A 22172-nucleotide genomic window follows, 5' to 3' on the forward strand; every position below is an offset into this window, starting at 1 on the left:
AAACCTGTTGGACTTTAACCTGGTGTTGTGAGACTTCTTACTGTGCTTACCCCAGTCCAACGCCGGCATCTCCACATCAGGTTTCTGATCGTCAACTTCTCGAACCGCTTAATACACTTCTTCCAAAAGAAAAAGAAGCACAGCCTGTTTCGTCTGCTGGAAACTTTCTTGGCACTCCCTCTGTCATTTGCAATCTCCCTGCAGTTGCTGGTCTGTTGCACTTCATCCATTGCATATTTCCATGAGATTTTGGGTGGGTCCGTCTATGGCAGCAATTGTTTCAATGTCCAACATCTTCCTTGGACAGCAACGAGTTTCAATGGATCGTTGAATTATAGGAAATGTCCCTCTCTTCACACTTACCCAAGGATGTCTTATATTTGCTCTTGCACCTTCACCTTGAAAGGTGTCCTTGCATTTTCAAGTCGCTTTTCCGTCTAATTTCAAAGTGCAAAATTTCCATTCAGTTGAAAGTAGAAATATTTTTGTTTTCAAAATTAAAGGGGCCTTGCCTTGTGAACTCTTCGGAATGTCAGCCTATCTCACTGTCATTTACCTTGGCTATCTTCTTTCAGTCAGCTGTAAATTGCACACACACACCAGTTCCAAGCTGCAACTAACTTTCTTAGCACAAACATCCAGATAAATTGAAACCAGAGAACTCCCTAACTCCAAGCATGCCTCTGACAACATAACTTGTTCTGGGCTGTTCACAATCTGATCTTTGGATTAATTATCCCTCATTTACAATTTATTTCTTGATTTGATTAAATAAATCGGTTTCTTGGCCTTTCAGAGTTTACTGGATGCTTTTAGAATAATTTAGCTCCAGCTCCCAAAACAAATATATCTCATTTGAATGCAATTCTTTGTTAGAACACAAGAAATAGGAACTGAGGGAGGCCATATGGTCAATCGAGCCTGCTCCACCATTCAGTACGATCATGGGTGATCTTGGGCTTCAGCCCCATTTTCCCACTGACTCCCCATATCCTTCACTTGCCCAAGAGACCAGCTATCTATCCTAGCCTTAAATGTATTCAGTGATAGAACATCCACAACTCTCGGGGGTACAGAATTCAAAAATGATTCACATGATTTTGACTGAAGTAATTTCTCCTCATTGCAATCCTGAATGATCGCCCCCTTACCCCGAGACTTTGGTCCCTGCCTTTTAGATTCCCCCCCCCATTGGAAACAATTTCCCAGCATCTACCATATTAAGCACTTACAGAATTACCAGTAGTGGAACATGACTCCAGATCAAATTTTCAATCTGCACTGGTTTCTCCAATAACTATTAGAGGGATAGTTGACATCAGCTTACAGGAAGCTTGCATATGCCATCTAAAGCATTAAACATTCCTAAAGTATTTGAAGTAGCCATGTGTGGTGATTGTCCCTTTAAGGGTCACATGACCTGAGAAACCAATCAGGGACCAGGTTGGGGGTTCACCCCAGTAAGCAAGGATTTCTGCTCCAGAACTATCACCGGAGCTGGCTGCAGTCATGAGGTTGTAAGCCTCTGTATAGCCTTTGCCTGTAAATAAACATGTTGTTGTCTTTCCCTTAACTGGTGAACATGAATTATTAAACCAAGCTGCATATTTATCATGGTAATATTTCAAAATCACTAATTAAGAGGCTTGTAAGGATCAATATTACATCAGGGAGACCTTTCAGATGGAAATAAGCAATACTGCTTAAAATACATAGCAAAATCCAAATGAACTTTAGCTTAAGCTTATTATAGACACTGCAAACCCACTTAGTTACATATGAAAGCCTCATGACAAACCAAAATTTAAAAAAATATATATAGTTCTGTGCATTTTAAACATCTTTTGATAACATTTACAAAAGACTAGCCCACCTAAAGAATCTGTCCGATATGTCTCCTGCCTCTGCTAGCTGCAGCTAGAACAAAAATAACTGTGGCAAATAAGCAGGAATAAATACTTACCTAACATCAGGGCAAGCAGGCAAAGTTATCATTGTCCCATTAATTTTCATTAAGCCGGTACAGCGTAGCACTTCCACACGGATACTTAAAAAAACCTGAGTTGGGAGATTAAATGTGGCACGTTTTTAGTGTACATGTCTGCGTTAGGACTTCCACTTAGTCCCAAAGCCCATGTGTGGCATATGATCTCTGCACACCTAAAGATTTAACGTAAGTTATGGGCCTATTTCTCCACCGCTTTAGCTCAGTAAGTCCACCTGTTATTTTATAGCTTTCTCCTAATCTGATTTCATTAATCAAACATGGGTCACCTTTTGATCAGCCATTTCTTCAGGTATTCTGATGATCTGTAAAGCCCAGCATTGGGCAGCATGGTGGCACAGCACCAGAGACCTGGGTTCAATGCCAGCCTCAGGTCACTGTCTGTGTGGAATTTGCACATTCTCCCTGTGTCTGCGTGGGTTTCCTCCAGGTGCTCTGGTTTCTTCCCACAGTCCAAAGATGTGCAGGTTAGGTTGATTGGCCAAGGTAAATTGACCGTAGTGTCAGGGGGGTTAGCAGGATAAATATGTGGGGTTACGGGAATAGGGCCTGGGTGGGATTGTGGTTGGTGCAGACTCGATGGGCCGAATGACCTCTTTCTGCACTGTAGGGATTCTATGATTTACAACAATAATTCTGTGGAACTAAACATTACATCTACAATATTTACCACTAAGCTAGTCCCAACTGCCCACATTTGGTCCATATCTCGCTATACCCATCTTATCCATGTAACTGTCTAAATGCTTTTTCAAAGACAAAAATGTACCCATTTCTACTACTGCCTCTGGCAGCTCATTCCAGACACAACCCTCTGAGTGAAAAAATTGCCCTTCTGGACCCTTTTGTATTTCTCCCCTCTCACCTTAAACCTATGCCCTCTAGTTTTAGACTCTCCTACCTTTGGTTAATAGAGGAATTCCCAGACATGACCCAATCAAATTACAATTGGAATGCACAAGCCTTGCAGCATGGTGGCACAGTGGTTAGCACTGCTGCCTCACACCACCAGGGACCTGGGTTCAATTCCCAGCTTGGGTCACTGTCTATGTGGAGTCTGCGCATTCTCCCTGTGTTTGCATGGGTTTCCTCCGGGTGCTCTGGTTTCCTCCCACATTCTGAAATTAGGTGCATTGACCCGGACAGGCACCGGAATGTGGCGACTTGGGGAATTTCACAGTCACTTCATTGCAGTGTTAATGTAAGCCTTACTTGTGACTAATGAATAAACTTTATTTGAATTACTGGTCAGTTTGGAGAGAGCTGACCATATGACAAGCACTGGCCTTTGTGTGTTTTAAGCACATTTTCTCTGCAATACAGGACAATCAGCCAAGGCCTTGAAGGAACATGACCCATTCCATCTCTCTCTCTCCAATGCAAACTTGCAAGATTTTGAAACCTGCTCCTAATTGTAACTATCCAGGTGCTGCAGACAGAGATTTCTTAAATGAACTCAACCCAGCACCAGCCTATCCAGAGGAACAGACAGATCATCTGCCTACACCATCCTTTAAATCGCCTCAATAAGGAAAAGCGTCAGGGCCACCAAATTCAGCCTGAAGTCAGCCATGTCACCAAAGTCCAGAAATTATATACCCTTTTTTCAAGCCAGGCTCTAACTTGCTTAATCTATCCTTCCCCACTTTGTAATCTGTGTGTGTGCAAAATTTGGAATACTATTTTATTGTTCTACTTAGTTAAGTACAACAAAAGCTATCCTTTTATTATTAAAACCTGTCTTATTTTGTATTTTGTGATCAGAGCACGTAATCAGATAAACACTCACTGAATTGGCAATTATAAACTTCTTCAATCTGTTCCAGTCAAATGGAAAGTCGACAAGGAAGGGAGTCATTCAACCTCCCCTCACCTGGTTGTAACACTGGCAAAAAACATGCTAAAAATTAATCCCAATGTAGCGTAATTCTATTGTCCCCATCTTCATCTCTGGGTTCTCTCCCCAGCTATCTAATATTGCATTTAGCAGGAAAACTCCCTGTAACTCTCTAACCATTGAAAGGAGCAATACACATTACAAACCAACCTTGATATAATATACTGAAATGAAACCTCCAGTATCTGTACAAATAATCACCTCATCATTATTATGCACAACATTCAACTTCTGTACATACTTTTTGAACAATTTACTCCTGTTATAAGATAGACTTTATGCTTAATTATTTTGTAAGAACCGTCACAGTGAATGTTTTTGCAATGTGGGAGTGTACTGTGCAAACCTGAATATATAGGCAATATTGAAAAGATATGTTCTGCTTTAGCCTGGTGCTTCTGGTTGCACAAAGAAATTGAATCTCATGCGATACCTGACATGCACACTTTTTATTCATTAATTAGTTTCAATGGCAAACTGCAAAGTCTGCTTATTATGAGTTAATAAGGTTGAATTAGAACTGGTCCACATGAATTAATTAGAACACACGAAGAAGCTGTAGTGGCAGATGACAAAATGGAGCTTTATTGTTTTTCATTGATTGAGGTATCATTGAATAGACAGCCTCCTAAAGCTAAAATTAATAGTGGTTTGAAAAAGAAAGCCCTAAATCAAATGGTAAAAGCAAAATACTGCTGATGCTGGAATCTGAAACAAAAACAGAAAATGCTGGAAAATCTCAGCAGGTCTGACAGCATTGATGGAGAGAGAATAAAACCAATGTTTCGAGTCTGGATGGTCTTTCACCTCCCTGACAAAGGGTCATCCAGACTCAAAATGTTGGTTCTATTCTCTCTTTACAGATGCTGTCAGACCAGCTGAGATCTTCCAGCATTTTCTAAATCAAATGGTGTTTTACTATAATCTGATCATTTAATTTGGAGGATAATTGTTACCAATTTGATACCTACATTTTAAAAAATTCATTTGTGGGACATGGGCATCGCTGGCTGGCCAGCATTTATTGCTAAGATAATACACTTACATACCATGTAAGTGAATTATCTTGCGTATTGTGTTTAATTTGAAACGTACAAAACGCATCTTACTCATTTATTAATACTAAAAATCGCCTTCCACAAATAATTATGGTTAGCTTTTGGACAATAAGGGGGAAAACATCTACCTATTAATTGACAATGTAACACTGTTCCCTTCAATCTCAACTACTATCATTTTACATAATGTACCCTGCACCTACTTTCTCCTGGTTCACAAATACTTTGCTAGAATTAGCAGCAGTCATGGAAAACCTGACAGAATTAGTGACAAGCTCTTCCATTCTCTAGAGAAAATGTAGTTTCCACAATAATTCACAGCAACCGCTAACTACTTCGTACTTCAATAGTAAACTTATTTATAAGTACACTAAAAAAAATCGAACATCCTATTGATCTGATAAATGCACTACTGCATGAATATCTTCCTATGTTGATAAAAGACTTGAGAGGTGATAGTTATAGAATATAAAAACTTTCCATCATTGGTGAGACTACAATTTATGATATAAATTCAATGCTTTTCAATTTATCTAGTTCAGGCAGCCAGGCCTAGTTTGTGAATTTATAGAATCCCTGCAGTGCAGAAGGAGGCCATTTGACCCATTGAACCTGCACCAACAAGAATCACGCCTAGGCCCTATCCCCGTAACCCCACATATTTACCCTGCTATTCCCCCCTGACATTAAGGTACAGGGTAATTTTACATGGTAATCAATCTTTCCCACAAATTTTTTGAGTGTAAGAGAAAACCGGGCCACCCAGAGGAAACCCATATTGACACGGGGAGAATGTGCAAACTCCACACAGACAGTCACTCAAGGCCGGAATTAAATCCAGGTCCCTGGTGCTGTGAGCAGCAGTGCTAACCACCATGTCGCCCTTTATTGTTGAATTTCTTAAGACTGCACCCCTGCATTTCCATCATTGGCTAGAAGTCTGGCAATAATGATTCAGACTTTTGAAATATTATTTTTCCTTTCAATTAATACTTCCTTTGACTGGCTCTTCTCCCCATTTAAACAGGAAATGTGCTTCCTTTTGCCTACTTTGGGTTTATAAAATGTTGTGCACTTTATTTAAGTATGTTTTAAATCACCAGTCTGCTCTGAATGATAATTATAAAGCTAAACTTGGCCACAATGTTTATTTGAAAATGAAACAAGTAAGTCTGACAACTCAGCAAATACAATATCGTCCAATAAGGGTTAACTTCCTTTAATGCTGAGGAGGACTTTGGTCTAATTTCAACATTCAAATGTACACAGAGCAAACTCAAAACCTTCTTTCGCCTTTTGCCAATGCACTGCTCGGTTGATCAACTTGGTCCCAAACAGCTTTTTCTAAGCTGAACTTATGGACAGTAATTTGTTTCAGGAGCCAAAATGTTCAGCCTTTGGGCACAGATTCTCTTCTCAGAATTGCATGCCAAAGGATGCAACTTCCATTTGAAATAATAAAACAATCCCTCCCTTTCAGCAAGTCGGGATGTATAAAGGCACATAATAAATGCAAACTAGTTTTATAAAATTAATATGTTACTAATAAAACATCATTTGGAACAACAGAATGCTCATATCAAACTTCAGTCGCGGCTTTTATTTGTTTCCTCAGCTGTGGTAACTCACATCTAACATGCCAAGAAATTCTTGTATCTCACACTTACTTTATTTTCTTAACTAAGTACCTGATCAAAGCAGGAGCTAGACCGACTGAGTCTATCTGCCATTTTACAATGTTTTAAAAAGAGATACATTTTGATTCTAGTCACATCTCATTTTAGAAGTATACATATACATGGCAGAACATACTCCTGATTTTTTTTCATACCTGCTATGTGCAATGACAGTTTTTAGGGCCCCTCCCCCCCCCTCCCTCACCACTCCCCGCCCAGTTTGGAGCCAATAAGCAGACTTTCAAATCCAAGCATACATGGCAGACTTTGCTACTCTAGGGATGATCCAAAAACATTTTGCAACTGCTTTATTAAATTATATACGTTTACTATTAAGGACCCCACGCACCCCGGACATTCTCTCTTCCACCTTCTCCCATTGGGAAAAAGATACAAAAGTCTGAGGTCACCTCCCAACCCACTCAAGAACAGCTTCTTCCCTGCTGCTGTCAGACCTTTGAATGGACGTACTTCGCATTAAGTTGATCTTTCTCTACACCCTAGATATGACTATAACACTACATTCTGCACTCTCTCGTTTCCTTCTCTATGAACGGTATGCTTTGTATAGCGCGCAAGAAACAATACTTCTCACTGTATGCTAATACATGTGACAATAATAAATCAAATCAAATCAAACCAAATCAAATCACTATTAGGCCAATTGTAATCGTTTCATATCTTGTTCACACTAATTACTGTAACTTCACTGAACCTTAGGTGTAAGTCTAGATGTTTCAAAACATACACAAATCTAGATGAACTCACTCTTCAGCAATTAAGTGTATCTTTTTTTTAAATGATCCTGAAGATGCACAGGTCTTGGTCAGCAATCCCTACAAAACCTGTTTTCTTCATCACACGTGTCATTTTTAAGCAGTTATGGAATGGAAATTACATTTTCCTCTCTGAACAGAAGATGTTTGCAGCTCAGGATGAAGATTTAGTCGGATTCTGTTCTTGTTAGCAGCATCGACCTACATGTGTTATATGCAAATGATGCAAAAGCAAACAGGATTTACTGCCCACATCTGTACCACAGGGAGATTTTTAGGTGTTATTTTCCAAAGACCAGGATATGCAACCTGCCGAAATATTTTTTACAGCTTTAATAATAGTTGAAATAATCCCCTTTTACATTTGCTTTACTAATCCTTTTCATCTTCACTCTCGCCTATGCAAATCTGACACACGTCACTTAGCCAAAAGCATCTGGGAATTTTTGGCAGGGATCACGAGAAAGGTACAACATTTGCACAGTTGTTCAGATACAAAATCACAGGAAGGTGGACAGATAAATTCTTGGAGGGCTGCAACATGTATATAGCCAAATATGGAAACACTTTAGATAAAAGGAAACTGAAAGAGTAGCCAGGGAGGAAATAATCTTTTTAAAGTCTTACTTTTAATATAATGGCTTTTACATTTTTATGTCCAAAGCCCTTCATAGCTAGTTAAATGTAGTCACAATTTCTGTAAGTAGCAGTCCGGGAAACAGCAATTAAATGAATGGCAAATTAATCTGTTTCAAGTTAACTCGGCCGGGAGGAAGAATGTTGCCTAACTTGTTTTGACAACGTTAATTTTAAGACTTTCACATTCTAACTTTTTGCAGCAAGAATGTGGTGATCATTGACGTACTAAGTCATAATACTGAAGCCACGACTACAAAAGTAGTTCAATAATTTCAGTTAATCCATTTTCAGTGCAATTATTTTCATCGTGATCTGGTACAATCAGATCAAGCCCCTTACTTTAAATTTAACAATTTGTGTATGGTATTTGGGTTTTTAATTGCATAATGGTGGAGTCAATATTAATGTTCATGATTATTTTACAATATGGTAGCATTACTTCTAGTATTGTGTATTGCAAGACACAAGATTAATCTCCACAGTATGAATACGTTAAACTACCCTGATTAATTAATTTCAGTGATGCTAACAGGCTGCTGGATTGTTGCAGGATTAGCTGGGTGATTGTTCCCCAGAATGTTCAGAAATATTCCTAAAACCAGCTCTGATCTGGGATCACACTTTCATACTTCCATTTCTGTCATTCTTCAATACCCAATTGTAAAGCTGCAATGCCTAACAATAACTGAGCATGTCACCAAAAATACATATCTGTGGTACACATGTGGGCTAACAGGAAGTTTGCATGCATTTGTGATTCTTAAATCCTGTTTGCTGCTGCATCAGTGTATTCTGGGAGAGATTTCTATTTGTTTTAGCTGGAGTCTGAACTACAGATACTGGGAGGGGGAAAGTTATCTGGATTCTTTTTACCAGGAGGCAGTCAGGCTTTGTAGGACAGAGTCTTCTGATTTGGTGAGTAGTCAGGGACAGGAGAGTGTGTCTGTGAGTGAGGCAGGTAAGGGGACTCAGATGGCCGGAGCACAGAAGCCCCAGCTTTTATAATTTTACTGATAGGTTTGAGGTTTTTTCAGCTTCTTTGGATTAAAGTGGGGGCCGCAGGGTGGATGAGCTAATTGACCCTGGCACCATGGGACAGGAAGCCATTCAAGTGGGGGTAGCAAAATGGACTGGAGTGGTAATAGTATTGGGGATAGTATAGTCAGAGGGATTGACACCATTCTCGGTAGCAAAGAGTGAGAGTCCAAACAGTTGCCCGGTACCAGGGTTCGGAACATCTGCTCAGAGCTGGAGAGAACTGTGCAGAGGGATGGGGAGGACCTAGTTGTTGTGGTCTATGTAGGTACCAACGATACAGGCAGCACAAAGAAGGAGGTTCTGCATAGTCAGTATGAGGACCTAGGCGCCAAATTAAGGAGCAGAACCTCAAAGGTCATAATCTCTGGATTGCAAATTGGCATAGGGCAAATCAGATTAGAGATATGAATGTTTGGCTGAAAGACTGGTGAGAGAGAAGTGGGTTCCGATACATGGGGCACCGGCACCAGTTCTGGGGAAGATGCACTGTTGAGCAGTCTACACCTGAACCGTGCTGGGACTGGTATTCTTGTGAATGCATAACTAGGAAAGTGGACAGGGGTTTAAACTAAATAATGGGGGCAAGGGATCAAATTTGGGAAGATATGATAAAGCAAAGAGCAGAGAAAAGGCAAAAGAGAATGGTATTATTAAGAGAAATGATTAACAAGACCATAATAGGAAGGGATAAAGGGTACAAATCTAGGAGTAAATTAACTTTTGAGCCTAGAGGTTATAAAAAGAATAAAAGTATAAAACTAAACATTCTGTATCTGAATCCATGTAGCATTTGAATAAAAAGATGAGCTAAGAACACATAGTAATAAATATGTATGATTTAATGGAGTTTAATTTAGACAAATGCGAGGTGATGCATTTTGGTAGATTGAACCAGGGCAGGACTTACTCAGTTAATGGTAGGGCGTTGGGGAGAGTTACAGAACAAAGAGATCTAGGGATACAGGTTCATAGCTCCTTGAAAGTGGAGTCACAGGTGGACAGAGTGGTGAAGAAGGCATTCAGCATGCTTGGTTTCATTAGTCAGAACATTGAATACAGGAGTTGGGACGTCTTGTTGAAGTTGTACAAGACATTGGTAAGACCACACTTGGAATACTGTGAACAGTTCTGGTCACCCTATGATAGAAAGGATATTATTAAACTAGAAAGAGTCCAAAAGAGATTTACAAGGATGCTACCGGGACTTGATGGTTTGAGTTATAAGGAGATATTGGATAGACTGGGACTTTTTTCTCTAGAGAGAAGGAGGCTGAGGGGTGATCTTATAGAGGTCTATAAAATAATGAGGGGCATAGATCAGCTAGATAATCAATATGTTTTCCCAAAGGTAGGGAAAACTAGAGGGCATAGGTTTAAGGTGAAAGGGGAGAGATATAAAAGTGTCCAGAGGGGCAATTTTTTCACACGGAGGTGGTGAGTGTCTGGAACAAGCTGCCAGCGGCAGTAGTAGAGGCGGGTACAATTTTGTCTTTTAAAAAGCGTTTAGACAGTTACATGGGTCAGATGGGTATCGAGGGATATGGGCCAAATGCGGGCAATTGGGACTGGCTTAGGGGTTTTTAAAAAAAGGGCGGCAGGGACAAGTTGGGCCGAAGGGCCTGTTTCCATGCTGTAAAGCTCTATGACTCTATTTGATTGTCATTACCGAGATATGGTTGCATGAGGACGAGGATTGAAACTTGAATATTGAAGAGTAATAGATACTTTGGAAGGATAGGAAGCAAGGAAAAGGTGGAGGGGTGGCTCCATTAGTTTATGATGGTATTAGGAAAATACAGAGGGATGACCCAAATTCAGGAAACTGGGATGTGGAAATGGTATGGGTAGAGGTGAAAAATGGTAAAGATGAATTGAACTGGTATTTTGCATCAATGTTCACTATAGAGGATACAAGTAATATTCCAGAAGTAGCTATAAACCAGAAAATGGAAGGGAGGGAGGAACTCAGGAAAATTAGTTACCAGAGAATTGATACTGAATAAATTGTTGGATCTGGCCCACTAACTAAGGGTGAAGCGCATGGGTGGATGTCACAGAAACATGGAGGACTGAACGTCAGGACTCTGTCAGGAACCCTCATCGCTCACTTTGTGGTGTTCTCTTTTTTTCAGTGCATGATTCTGGAGAATCATGGAGCCAGTTGAGTTGGCTTTTCTACTCATAGCGATTGAGCAGCAGCAGCGATATCAAGGTGCCGCTGCATGTGGCCAGGATCAGCACCCTACAGATGAGGGGACGCACTCATAGCATCTCGGTCCAGGGATGAACAGGACTAGGGAGTGAATAACTCTCCCACTATGGGCAGTGACATCTAACCAGTGATGTGGGGTGCCATCAGTTTGTTCTCATGATGGTGCCCAACTTCATGTACAGTGCACTCAAACCATTGACCAGAGTCTGCAAATGTGACAATTCCTGTTCACCAGTTAGGGTGAATAAGAACTGTAACATTTATTTACACATGGCTGCCAGTCAGCTCATGAGAAAGTTCTGGAACAAAAAGCCAAGCTCACCAGCGTGATCCTGTACCCTGGTCATATGATCTTTACCCTGATCACCCTAGGCACTGCCCCCTTGGCACTGTCCCATGCCCGGTGGGCAGTGCCAAGGTGCCCCTTGGGCTTTGGCACTTTGCCCCCTTGGGCATTGCCAGGGGCACAGGCTGGCATTGCCAGGGTGTCCATACCCACCACCCCCACACCACCCGACCTCCTGGGGGCTCCAATTCACTCCAGCCAGGTCGTCCCAATATTTCCCCGAAAGTGGGGACCTACTGTAAACCCCATTAGAGTGAAATACTCTGGGAGGTGGAAGAGGCTAGCAGGCCTGGTGAATTCAGTCCTGGACCCACTAATTACATTCAAAACAGATTAAAATTATATTAAAATGACTTACCTGATCTTCCCACCGGTTTCCAGTGCAGATCTTACGGTGCTGGAGGTCTGGCACTGGGATTTGCGCTCGTGGCAGGAATGCATGCACAAATCCCATGCACGCCCAGCCGTAAGATTCTCCCACCCAACTGTGCTAGAAAATTAGCGCGGCGGGGTGGGAGAATCACCTCCATAATGTGGGCAAATATGAAATTGTTCATTTTGGCAGGAAGCATAAAAAGTAACATTTTATCTAAATGGTGAGAGATTGCAGAGCTCTGAGATGCAGCGAGATCTGGGTGTCCTGTGCATTAGCCACAAAAGGCAAGTATGCAGGTACAGCAAGTAATTAGGAAAGTTCATGGAATGTTATCATTTATTGCGAGGGGAATTGAATACAAAAGTAGTGACATAATGGTTCAGTTATACAGGGCAATAGTGAGACCACATCTGGAATCCAAATAAACCTGTTGGACTTTAACCTGGTGTTGTGAGACTTCTTACTGTGCCCACCACAGTCCAATCCAGAATCTCCACCTCAGGAATACTGTGTACAGTATTAGTCATCTTACTTAAGGATGTAAATACATTGGAAGCAGTTCAAAGAATGTTTACCAAAGTAATATCCGGAATGAGTGGGTTATCTTATGAGGAACGGTTGGACAGGCATGGCTTGTCTGTTCTGGATTTTAGAATAGTAAGAGGTGGCTTGATTCAAATGTATAAGATCCTGAGGGGTCTCGACAGGGTGGATGCGGAACGGACGTTCCCTAATGTGGGAGAATATAGAAAAATTTAAAATGTTTAAAAATAGGGGGTTGCCATTTAAAACAGAGGTGAGGTGAAATGTTTCCACTTAGTGGGTTCTGAGTCTTCCGAACTCTCTTCCTGAAAAGGTAGTGGAAGCAGAGTCTGAATATTTTTTAAAGCAGAAATGGATAGATTGTCAGGAAGCAAGATGGTGATATTTTAATCGGGAGGCGTGCAGATTTGATATTAATATCATATCAGCCATGATCTTATTAAATGGCCGAGAAGGCTCAAAGGGCTGAATGACCTATTTCTGCTCCTTGTTGCTATGTTTCCGGACGGAATGACCTCTCAAATTATTCACATAACTGTACATTATCGATACATGTGACGCCTCCATCAGCCTACGATTTGTTGCAACTTCGTCCAGAAAGGCTGGCTTTTTTAGAAGTAAAATGTGTTCTTATTGTATCTTAAAGACACGCACTGTTTACACGAGCATTGCCTGTGTGAATTCTCTCGAATTGCTGCTTTGACCCGATATTCTCTGCACTGATTAATCTAATGATTTATCACTTGATGTGTAACAGATCCCTGCTGGGCACGACTGTTACATTCCCTCCACTGTTCAAGGCCCAGATTCGTGGCAATTGGAGCTTGCAAATCAGACCTAATAACCGAGTCAGCCATGAGGTTACTATTTCATTTACTGCAGCCGATATTTGTGACATTTCAAAAAAAAAATCTTCCCCCAGCTACTTCCACCACAGGACTGCTAACTTCATATTCATGAGAAACAGTGGACATTGCACATCGCGAGCATTCTCTAAATCGCGATTAATCTGGCAAATGGTTCAAAACAAGGTACTAAAAAAAAAATCGAACCACTGTCGTCAATAAATGTTTGTCACAACCAAAACAAAAGCATGAAACAGCTCGGATTGCATAACGCCCAAGTTCCGGTTCTGCATGAATTACACACAGCCTTTCAAATAACCCATGCTGCACTGAGAATCTCTTTTATCTTTCTGCATCCCACTTTTATTCAGCCCTGCATTAGAAGCTTGTGTTTCTGTCGTTCGCTGCTAGGCTGGTTTTAAAGGCAAGGTATCGCTTTACTAATTAACTGCATGTGGTTGTGATCGAGGAGATTGCCTGGAATTTCCAACACTTTGCAGACACTCTCATGATTCACCCCCTTCCCCCGCCCCCCCCCCCCCCCCCAACTCCCCAAAACATAGAAACAAGTGATTCCCACTCCACAGCCTCAAGCGTTTTAAGCTTAAGAATCTTGGATCCCCAATGAACACGGAAGACATCACAAAGACCGCTTGTTATTGAGTCGATTATCTCCATTTTCCTTTTCCCACACGATCCTTCCCCGCACATTCAGGGCCAGAATTAACTCCCCACACATTTCTCTGGGTGAGGGATTGGCAGGGAAGTTGGCACTGCCCCCCCCCCCCAATTCGGGTCAAAGGAAAGTCAATCTAAAATGCTGTTAAAAGGGAGGGTGGTGGTGCTGTCGCCCCCCCTAGCACTTGGCAAGATTCTCTCTCTCTTTCTCCTACAAACACATCCTGCAGTTTCACCGCTTGTGCGTGGTGGGGATTACAAGCAAGCAGTGATTTCCAGCAGCTCTTTGTTTTAAATCTGAAACAAGCCAGGTTCCCATGCGGGGTCATGTTCTTTATTTTGGGAGTGGGACCCTGGCCTCGTGTGTCGGTGGAAGACTGAGTGAAGGTGTTAAAGAGGGAAACAAACGAGAGAAGTTTTTTTTAAAAAAGGGGGGGGGAGGACGTTTCCAGGGAGACTGCTCGCTGCCTCCTCCACACTGAGTGAAACAGTCCTTCCGTAGGCAAAGCAGGAGTAACCCAGAGGAAAGAAGCGTATCCGTCTGCTTGGAGGGGGAGTGCTGATCTCCGGCAGGGTTGTACAGTGCTGTGCCGTTTCTCTAGCTCGCCCCAGTCGGCTGGCTGGCTGGGTTAGTTTGAAGAGCAGCAAGCCGGCAGCGAGAGGCTTTCCCTGGGCTGGAGAGGTGAGTTCCTTCAATTTCGCTCGCTGCCCGTTTCTCCACACTCCAGCCCGCAGATACGTTTCGTCAAACAAGTGTTTGGTGTGTTTCTGATCTCGGGGAAAGAGCAGCGGGAGAAACTGTACACCTCACGGTTTAGATTCGGAATCCTTCTGAAATTGCGAGCAGTTGGGCTGACAGCGAAGGGAAGCGGGGAGAGGTTGCCCTGTATATGCGGCTCAGGGACATGTTGCCCTGTATATGCGGCTCAGGGACAACATGTTTCCCTGTATATGCGGCTCAGGGACATATTGCCCTGTATATGCGGCTCAGGGACATATTGCCCCGTATATGCGGCTCAGGGACATGTTGCCCTGTATGTGCGGCTCAGAGACAACATGTTGCCCTGTATGTGCGGCTCAGGGACATGTTGCCCTGTATATGCGGCTCGGACTACATGTTGCCCTGTACACGTGGCTCAGGGACTACATGTTGCCCTGTACACGTGGCTCAGGGACTACATGTTGCCCTGTACACGCGGCTCAGGGACTACATGTTGCCCTGTACACGTGGCTCAGGGACTACATGTTGCCCTGTACACGCGGCTCAGGGACTACATGTTGCCCTGTACACGCGGCTCAGGGACTACATGTTGCCCTGTACACGCGGCTCAGGGACTACATGTTGCCCTGTGCACGCAGCTCAGGGATTACATGTTGCCCTATATGCACGGCTCAGGGACGTGTTGCCCTGTATACGCGGCTCAGGGACAACATGTTGCTCTGTATGCGTGGCTCGGGGGGACAACATGTTGCCCCGTATGCGCGGCTCGGGGGAACAACATGTTGCCCCGTATGCGCGGCTCGGGGGGACAACATGTTGCCCCGAATGCACGGCTTTGGGGGACAACATGTTGCCCCGAATGCGCGGCTCGGGAGGACAACATTGTGCCCCGAATGCGCGGCTCGGGAGGACAACATTGTGCCCCGTATACGCGGCACGGGGGGACGGTGCCCGGTATGCACGGCTCGGGGAGATGGTGCCCGGTATGCGCGGCTCGGGGAGACGGTGCCTGGTATGCGCGGCTCAGGGAGACGGTGCCCGGTATGCGCGGCTTGGGGAGATGGTGCCTGGTATGCGCGGCTCGGGGAGACGGTGCCTGGTATGCGCGGCTCAGGGAGACGGTGCCCGGTATGCGCGGCTTGGGGAGATGGTGCCTGGTATGCGCGGCACGGGGGGGGGACGGTGACCGGTATGTGCGGCACGGGGAGACTGTGCCCGGTATGCGCGGCTCGGGGAGACGGTGCCCGGTATGCGCGGCTCAGGGAGATATTATTGTGTATCTGCGGTTCAGGAAGTGTATGGTGATATTGCCATGTATGTGTAGTTTGGGGAGAGCAGGCAGGGGAATGTTAGACAAGGGGGTTGATGATTTTAGGTCAAAGGCTGAGTGACCAGAAGGTGATGAGAGGAAAGCTGATCAGAATCTTCTGTTAGTCCTGTTATTCATTATTCCTGTTTTAAATAATCAACATGAATGCCACAATGACCTGAGAGTATATATTTTCTAAATTAAAGTCCCTTGTTTAATTTTAAACTTTCTTGTTCTTGCCTAAGATAAGATGACTGACTTTTTAAATAATGTGTCTTGCAAATTTGCATTTTAATTTTGTAAACTAATTTTTTCCCCCCTTTCAGACTTGAATGTTTCCGTTTTCAGATGGAAGTCTCCAGGGGATGTGAGCAAAACACAAACAGCCCATTGTAAGAACTGAGAGAACCTGGGCAGTACAGCGAAAGTGCCACATTACCATGAATCAAGATGGGAACTATGAAAGATCTCGATAGTTTGCAGTTCTTGGTGTCAGACCCAGTTGAGATGGAGAATAAGTGTCTGCCAGAGGCTGGCGTTATCGCTACCTTCCGTGAAAACCAAGAGAAAAATGGAAAGGCTGCAGTGCACTCCAACTGCCAGACCCTTTGTTCCGGCACTTGTACAGCCAATAACCTGAGCAATCTAAGTAACAGCCATCTGGGGGAGATCAGCGTTACTGTGCCTCAAAGTGACAATGCAGAAATGGACAAGCACTGTAACACCCCGGGCAAAGATTTAGATTTAAGTCAGGAGCGGGCACGGGAAAAGTCCAGCAATACCTTAGGTGACATCACTGACGACACTAACAGAGCAATATTCCCAAGTATAAAAGAAAGCACAAAGTTGGATAATAACACCTCAGAACCCAACCCTGACATCTCTTTAATAGGATGTGAGCCAGAGGACAGAAGAATGGAAACTAATCCTCAGCAGCCTCTTAACCTAATGGAGAAATTAAAACCTATAATCGTCGAATCAATCGTTCAGTCAGATACAGACATGCTAGAAAATCATCATCAGAGCCAAAAAGACAGAGACATTGACACCTCTGAAAGCATTACACAGATATCTAAGTCTGTCCCAACAAGCCAAGATGCTGAGGTCCAGGTAGCCATCCAAGTGCAAAAGATATCAGTTGCTACCAGCCCTTTGGCTCCATTAGATAACTATCCAGTATTTAAAATTCCTGATGTCAGATTGCGAGATCAAGAAGTTGAGAAGCCAGCAGCAAGTCTGGTGACCCCATCACCTGTTACTGCAGCATCTCGAAAGGATGTTGAGATGCAGGTCGATATAACTGTGCAATGTAAATCAGTAGGCACTGGTCCAATGACTCCATTAGAGAAGACTCCGCTGCTCGCACTCCCTGAGGTTCATGTGGAAGTGATGGAAGAAGAGCAACCAGAACCAGTGCGTGACGTCCAGTGGGATGAAAAAGGTATGACATGGGAAGTCTACGGGGCATCCGTGGACGCAGAAGTGCTCGGGCTCGCGATCCAGAAACATTTGGAAAAGCAAATAGAGGAGCATGGCAAACAAAATCCTGAGGTGTGCCAAAATGATAAGTCCAATTCATTGAAAGGATCTTTGGGGAAGGAAGAGAACAAGAGAAGGCAAAGTAATGTTTTTCAAGCAGTTCTGCACAACATAAGAAGTCCACAGTGCTGTGCTCGTGGAAGCACTGCAGCAGAATGATGTAGGTTAGATTTGGACCATTGACTGTGATCATGAAACCTGAAAAAGTTTGTGTTTCTTTGGCATATTTTCTTTCAGTTCCCAACCTTTTTCCAGTTTTACCTAGGCAAGTTTATAAATCACCAATATTAATTTGCCTCGCCGATAAATAATCGATTATAAATGCATAAGCAAGGGAAACATGAATACTCTTAAAGTGGATAATTTATTTTACAGTGTCTTTCTTTTGTCTTATCTGACTTTAAATTGGAACTATTCAACAGTAGTCTTCTGCATTTCTTAGTGTTGCAGTAGTATTTGCATAACAGTAACATGCACATAGGTTTGTTGGTTCAACAAAAATTAGATTGAGTGCTATTTTCTCCCCATTAAGTGATGCGAAGCAACTGCTAGCAGTAGGATGGCTGGGAGAGAGGATCCTTGGCATCTATTATCACTGCTCTGAAAAAGTTCCCCAGGGATTTCATGACATTTCTCCAGGATTCATGCAGCCTCTTATTTCCCTGCAGCCCACCTCCGGTGTGGGGAATCGCTAGTCTCAAGTTGGTGTCTCCCTACAGCAATGTAGTTATGTTTGGGGAACTCGAGCTGCGTGATTACGGAGGACACCCAGCTTTAAACTGGTGGTGCCATTAATTGGTTTTCAATGGACTACAGCACCATCTCATCCATATCTGCTTTTTGAAGCAAATTTATTGGGAAATGGGACTTTGGGATTTAAAAACGTTGTTTTGGTGCTTTTTGTTTTATTTTTATATATCGTGTTTCATCAGAAAAAGTATATGGCCCTTTTATTAAAAAGAAATGCCACTACAAATTTGCTAAATCCTCTATACAGTAGATGAATTCATTTTAATCTACACAAAATAAGAATTTGCCAATAAGCATTTTAAATCTTGAGCTGAAAATAGTGATTGGTTATATGTTGCCTTGTCAACAGAATCAAAATCGTACTGAACACTTAAATCAAATTGCTTAACATAATTTTATGAGGGTATTTTGAGATCAGTAACTTGTAGAATCTGAATAGAATCCTCTTGCTTCTTGACAATTGTGTTTCTATTTTTCTAACTATTTCTAGCTTTCCAGTGCGGCTGTTGCTCTAATTGGAATGGGTATGACTTGTCCATTGAACAAATATAAAACCCAAACTGTATAGTTACCTCAGTTTAGGTACTATCTGAAGTAATTTTCCTTGTATAGTAACCTGCTGGCTGTTGTTGATTGGTATGTGTGGTAGCATAATTGTATACTCAAGGTTTTGTATCTTGTCACTTTACAATGATATATTGTTATTATTGACCCTTTAGATTCCCACGAGCAGAAATCTGAAGGAAAGTGGTTGCTGAATGTAGTAAGAAATGTTTGAATTAATCCTTTGGGTACTCTTCGTTGGATGGATAGAAATGACCATTAAATATTATAGTTTACTCCATCCGCTTATCAGAAAAGGCTGTAGACTTCCTTCTATAATTTGTCTTTCTATGCTGGAAATGCTCATTTTATTCATGGATATCTATCTGTAAAACTTTGCTGTTTTGTGAGCAATCTCCTTGCCAGAACCTGCTTCTTAAAAATATGTCAAGGTCAGGTTTATGTTCCATTCTTATGAACATTTTTTGCGTGGGTTGTTAAAATAATGTAATCTCAAATGTTGTAAAACTGCAGAAAAATTGGAAGGAATAAAATATCAGTAATTCTTCGGTTGGAACACTTTTCTTTAGCTAGTAATGGGAATACAGTTACATTGCAGTTGGTACATTTCTTTCTTTATAACACAACACCCAGCAAAATCTGAAAAGGATACCAAAATTATTTTGATCTTTTTTATTTCCAATTGTAATCCTGGTGCTGAAAGTGCAGGTAAGAATTGTTCTTGCGTAACAATTTGTGGTATTGCAGTGTGTACAACTAGCATTAATACAATACGTTTTTTTTCTGCAACAACTCATTCCTTAATGTCACAGGAAAAACCTTATCTCGGGTCATACTTAAAAGGCTCCCTTGGAGGCTGAGTGTACCTGGAAATATACTGCTGGCAAATCTACTGCGGACATGATCTTTTCTTTATGCCAGTTACAAGAGAAGTGTTGGGAACAGAATGTACCTCTCTACTGTCATAGATCTGACTAAGGCTTTCAACACCATCAGCAGAGCAGGATTCTACAAGATTTTGGGCAAAACTGGTTGACCACCAAAGTTCCTCTGCTCCTTCCATGACCACATGCACTGTACAGCTTGATGGGTCCCGTTTCCAACAATTTGTGTGAAGAATGAAATGAAATAACGCTGTGTCCTAACCCCCACTCTGGCATCTTCTTCTCCACACTTCTAACCCTTGCCTTCCCTACAGATATGGAAGGAATCTACTTGTATTCCAGTCAGACAGAAAAGCTCTATAATCTGTTGAGATTGAAAGCAAAAACAGATCATGTCCTGATTAGGGAACCCCTCTTTGCTGCTGATGCTGTGCTGGTCTCCCACACAAAAATTCAACTACTAAGACTATGGACTATCTCTCCCATTCTTGTAACTTGTCCTCCCTGACTATAAGCATCAAGAAAACTGTTGTTATGGGACAAGGTGTTTCATCTCTGCCTCTGATCACAAATAATATCCTATTGGCAGTGATTGGCAAATTCTTCTACCTCGGGCCCACAGTGACAGACAATCTATCCCCTGATAGCAGAGGAAAAGCAGCTACCACCTTTGGTCACATCATGAAATCTATATGGAATAAAATCAAACTGATCCTTAGGACCAAGTTGATGGTTTCTAAGGCTTGTGCTCTCAGCACCTTGCTCTAGACTGTGAAACATGAATGTCTTAAGGCTTTCAAAAAAAGAACTGCAACAATTTCCATCTTCACTGTCTGTTGTGAATTATGGGCATACCCTGGCAGGACTAAAGCAAAATGTGGCAGCTTTATCAAAGGCAGAGCTCCCAAGTTTTGGGTGGTTTTATTAGTTGGGCATGTTTGCAGGAGGGAGGACAGCCATATAACCAAGGACTTTCTGTACGGTTATGTCGCCAAAGCCAGACAACCAGTTGGACACCCCAAGCTCTGTTTAAAGGACAGTTGCAAACATATTGTGACAATCCTAGACATCAATTATCGCATGTGGGAGCTGCCAGTTGACGACCGTGGAAAGTGGTGGCAATCTCTTGTGGGCTGGCATGTGCCACCATGATGACCGGTGGCTACAGCAGCTTGGCAATAGCTGACAACATCAACATTACCAACCCACAATGACACTTGGTAGTTTCATGTGTGGTACTTGCAGCAGAACCTGCCTGTCAAGGATTGGCCTCTTAAGCCATCCGCATAGGTGCATCATATGAAGAGTCGTTCCACCAGTCCCCCACCCCTCACCCGTTTAAAATGGAATTGCTTGCTCCTTGTCCAGATGGAAGGATGCTGGAATTATTTTTATCCTTAAGATGAATCATCTTTGGACCTACACTGGAATATTCTCCCTTTTTTCCTTCAGTTTTTGCTCGCTCTCTCAATTCCTATAAAGTATTATTCCAATTTGTTAGTCGTTCTTGTTGTATGAACCCATTTCTCTACACCCTAATGTTTGCCTTGTTTTCCCTCTTGCCTCTGCATGATTTTTGTAATTTAGATGTATTCATTGAATTCTATTGTTTTCTTCATGAATTCTTCATGCTTTGGAAAAAGAAAACAAAAATTATTATCCCAAATGTTCTCAATTGTGTACTAGGTAACATTTGAGCAGTTAAGGTGTCCACTCAATGTAACTGCTCTATTCTACTTGTGTTTGTATGGAAATTATTTTTCATGTTATTTGAAGCTTCAAAATAAACATTACTGTATCTATCCCTTTTATTTTACTGGTGGCACATTGGTTAGCACTGCTGCCTCACAGCGCCAGGGACCCAGGTTTGATTCCTGGTTTGGGTCACCACCAGTGCAGAGTCTGCACGTTCTCCATGTGTCTCCGTGGGTTTCCTCCGGGTGCTCTGGTTTCCTCCAACAGTCTGAAAGATGTGCTGGTTAGGTGCATTGGCCATGTTAAATTCTCCCTCCAGTGTACCCGAACAGGCGCAGGAGTGTATCAACTGGGGAATTTTCACAGTAACTTAATTGCAGTGTAAATGTAAGCCTACTTGTGACGCTAATAAATAAACTCCACATCATAACAACCTTAAACTTAAACTATTTGTTTATTAAGGAAAAACAAGTCTTCCGGACATCTATTGAAGCCTCAGGATTCCACAGAACTAAGGGATGGTCACATGTCCATTCTTCAGTGTACATTGCCAACTACCAACTATTCCATCTCTGCAAAAATTAAATGCAAAGAATTAACACAATTTTAGACTTGAAGGAA

At 42.3% G+C, this 22172-nt stretch overlaps 1 protein-coding gene across 3 annotated transcripts; it reads left to right on the forward strand.

The window, feature by feature from the left end:
* The first annotated feature begins 13769 nt into the window (after positions 1 to 13769).
* gprin1 (G protein regulated inducer of neurite outgrowth 1) lies at positions 13770 to 21657 on the forward strand. 3 transcript variants are annotated; one of them, XM_078231610.1, is made up of 2 exons: positions 13770 to 13840; positions 16446 to 21651. In XM_078231610.1, the coding sequence occupies exon 2, from the start codon at positions 16570 to 16572 to the stop codon at positions 17815 to 17817; it is 1248 nt and encodes a 415-aa protein (XP_078087736.1). In that variant the 5' UTR covers positions 13770 to 13840; positions 16446 to 16569; the 3' UTR covers positions 17818 to 21651. The 3 variants fall into 3 exon arrangements, with proteins under 3 accessions (XP_078087736.1, XP_078087735.1, XP_078087737.1); XM_078231609.1 differs by lacking the exon at positions 13770 to 13840 and adding an exon at positions 14339 to 14771 and having other exon boundaries at positions 16446 to 21657; XM_078231611.1 differs by lacking the exon at positions 13770 to 13840 and adding an exon at positions 14705 to 14771 and having other exon boundaries at positions 16468 to 21651.
* The last annotated feature ends 515 nt before the right edge of the window (positions 21658 to 22172 follow it).

This window comes from Mustelus asterias, chromosome 16 (assembly GCF_964213995.1).
Source record: "Mustelus asterias chromosome 16, sMusAst1.hap1.1, whole genome shotgun sequence".
In the NCBI taxonomy this organism is placed as follows: domain Eukaryota; kingdom Metazoa; phylum Chordata; class Chondrichthyes; order Carcharhiniformes; family Triakidae; genus Mustelus; species Mustelus asterias.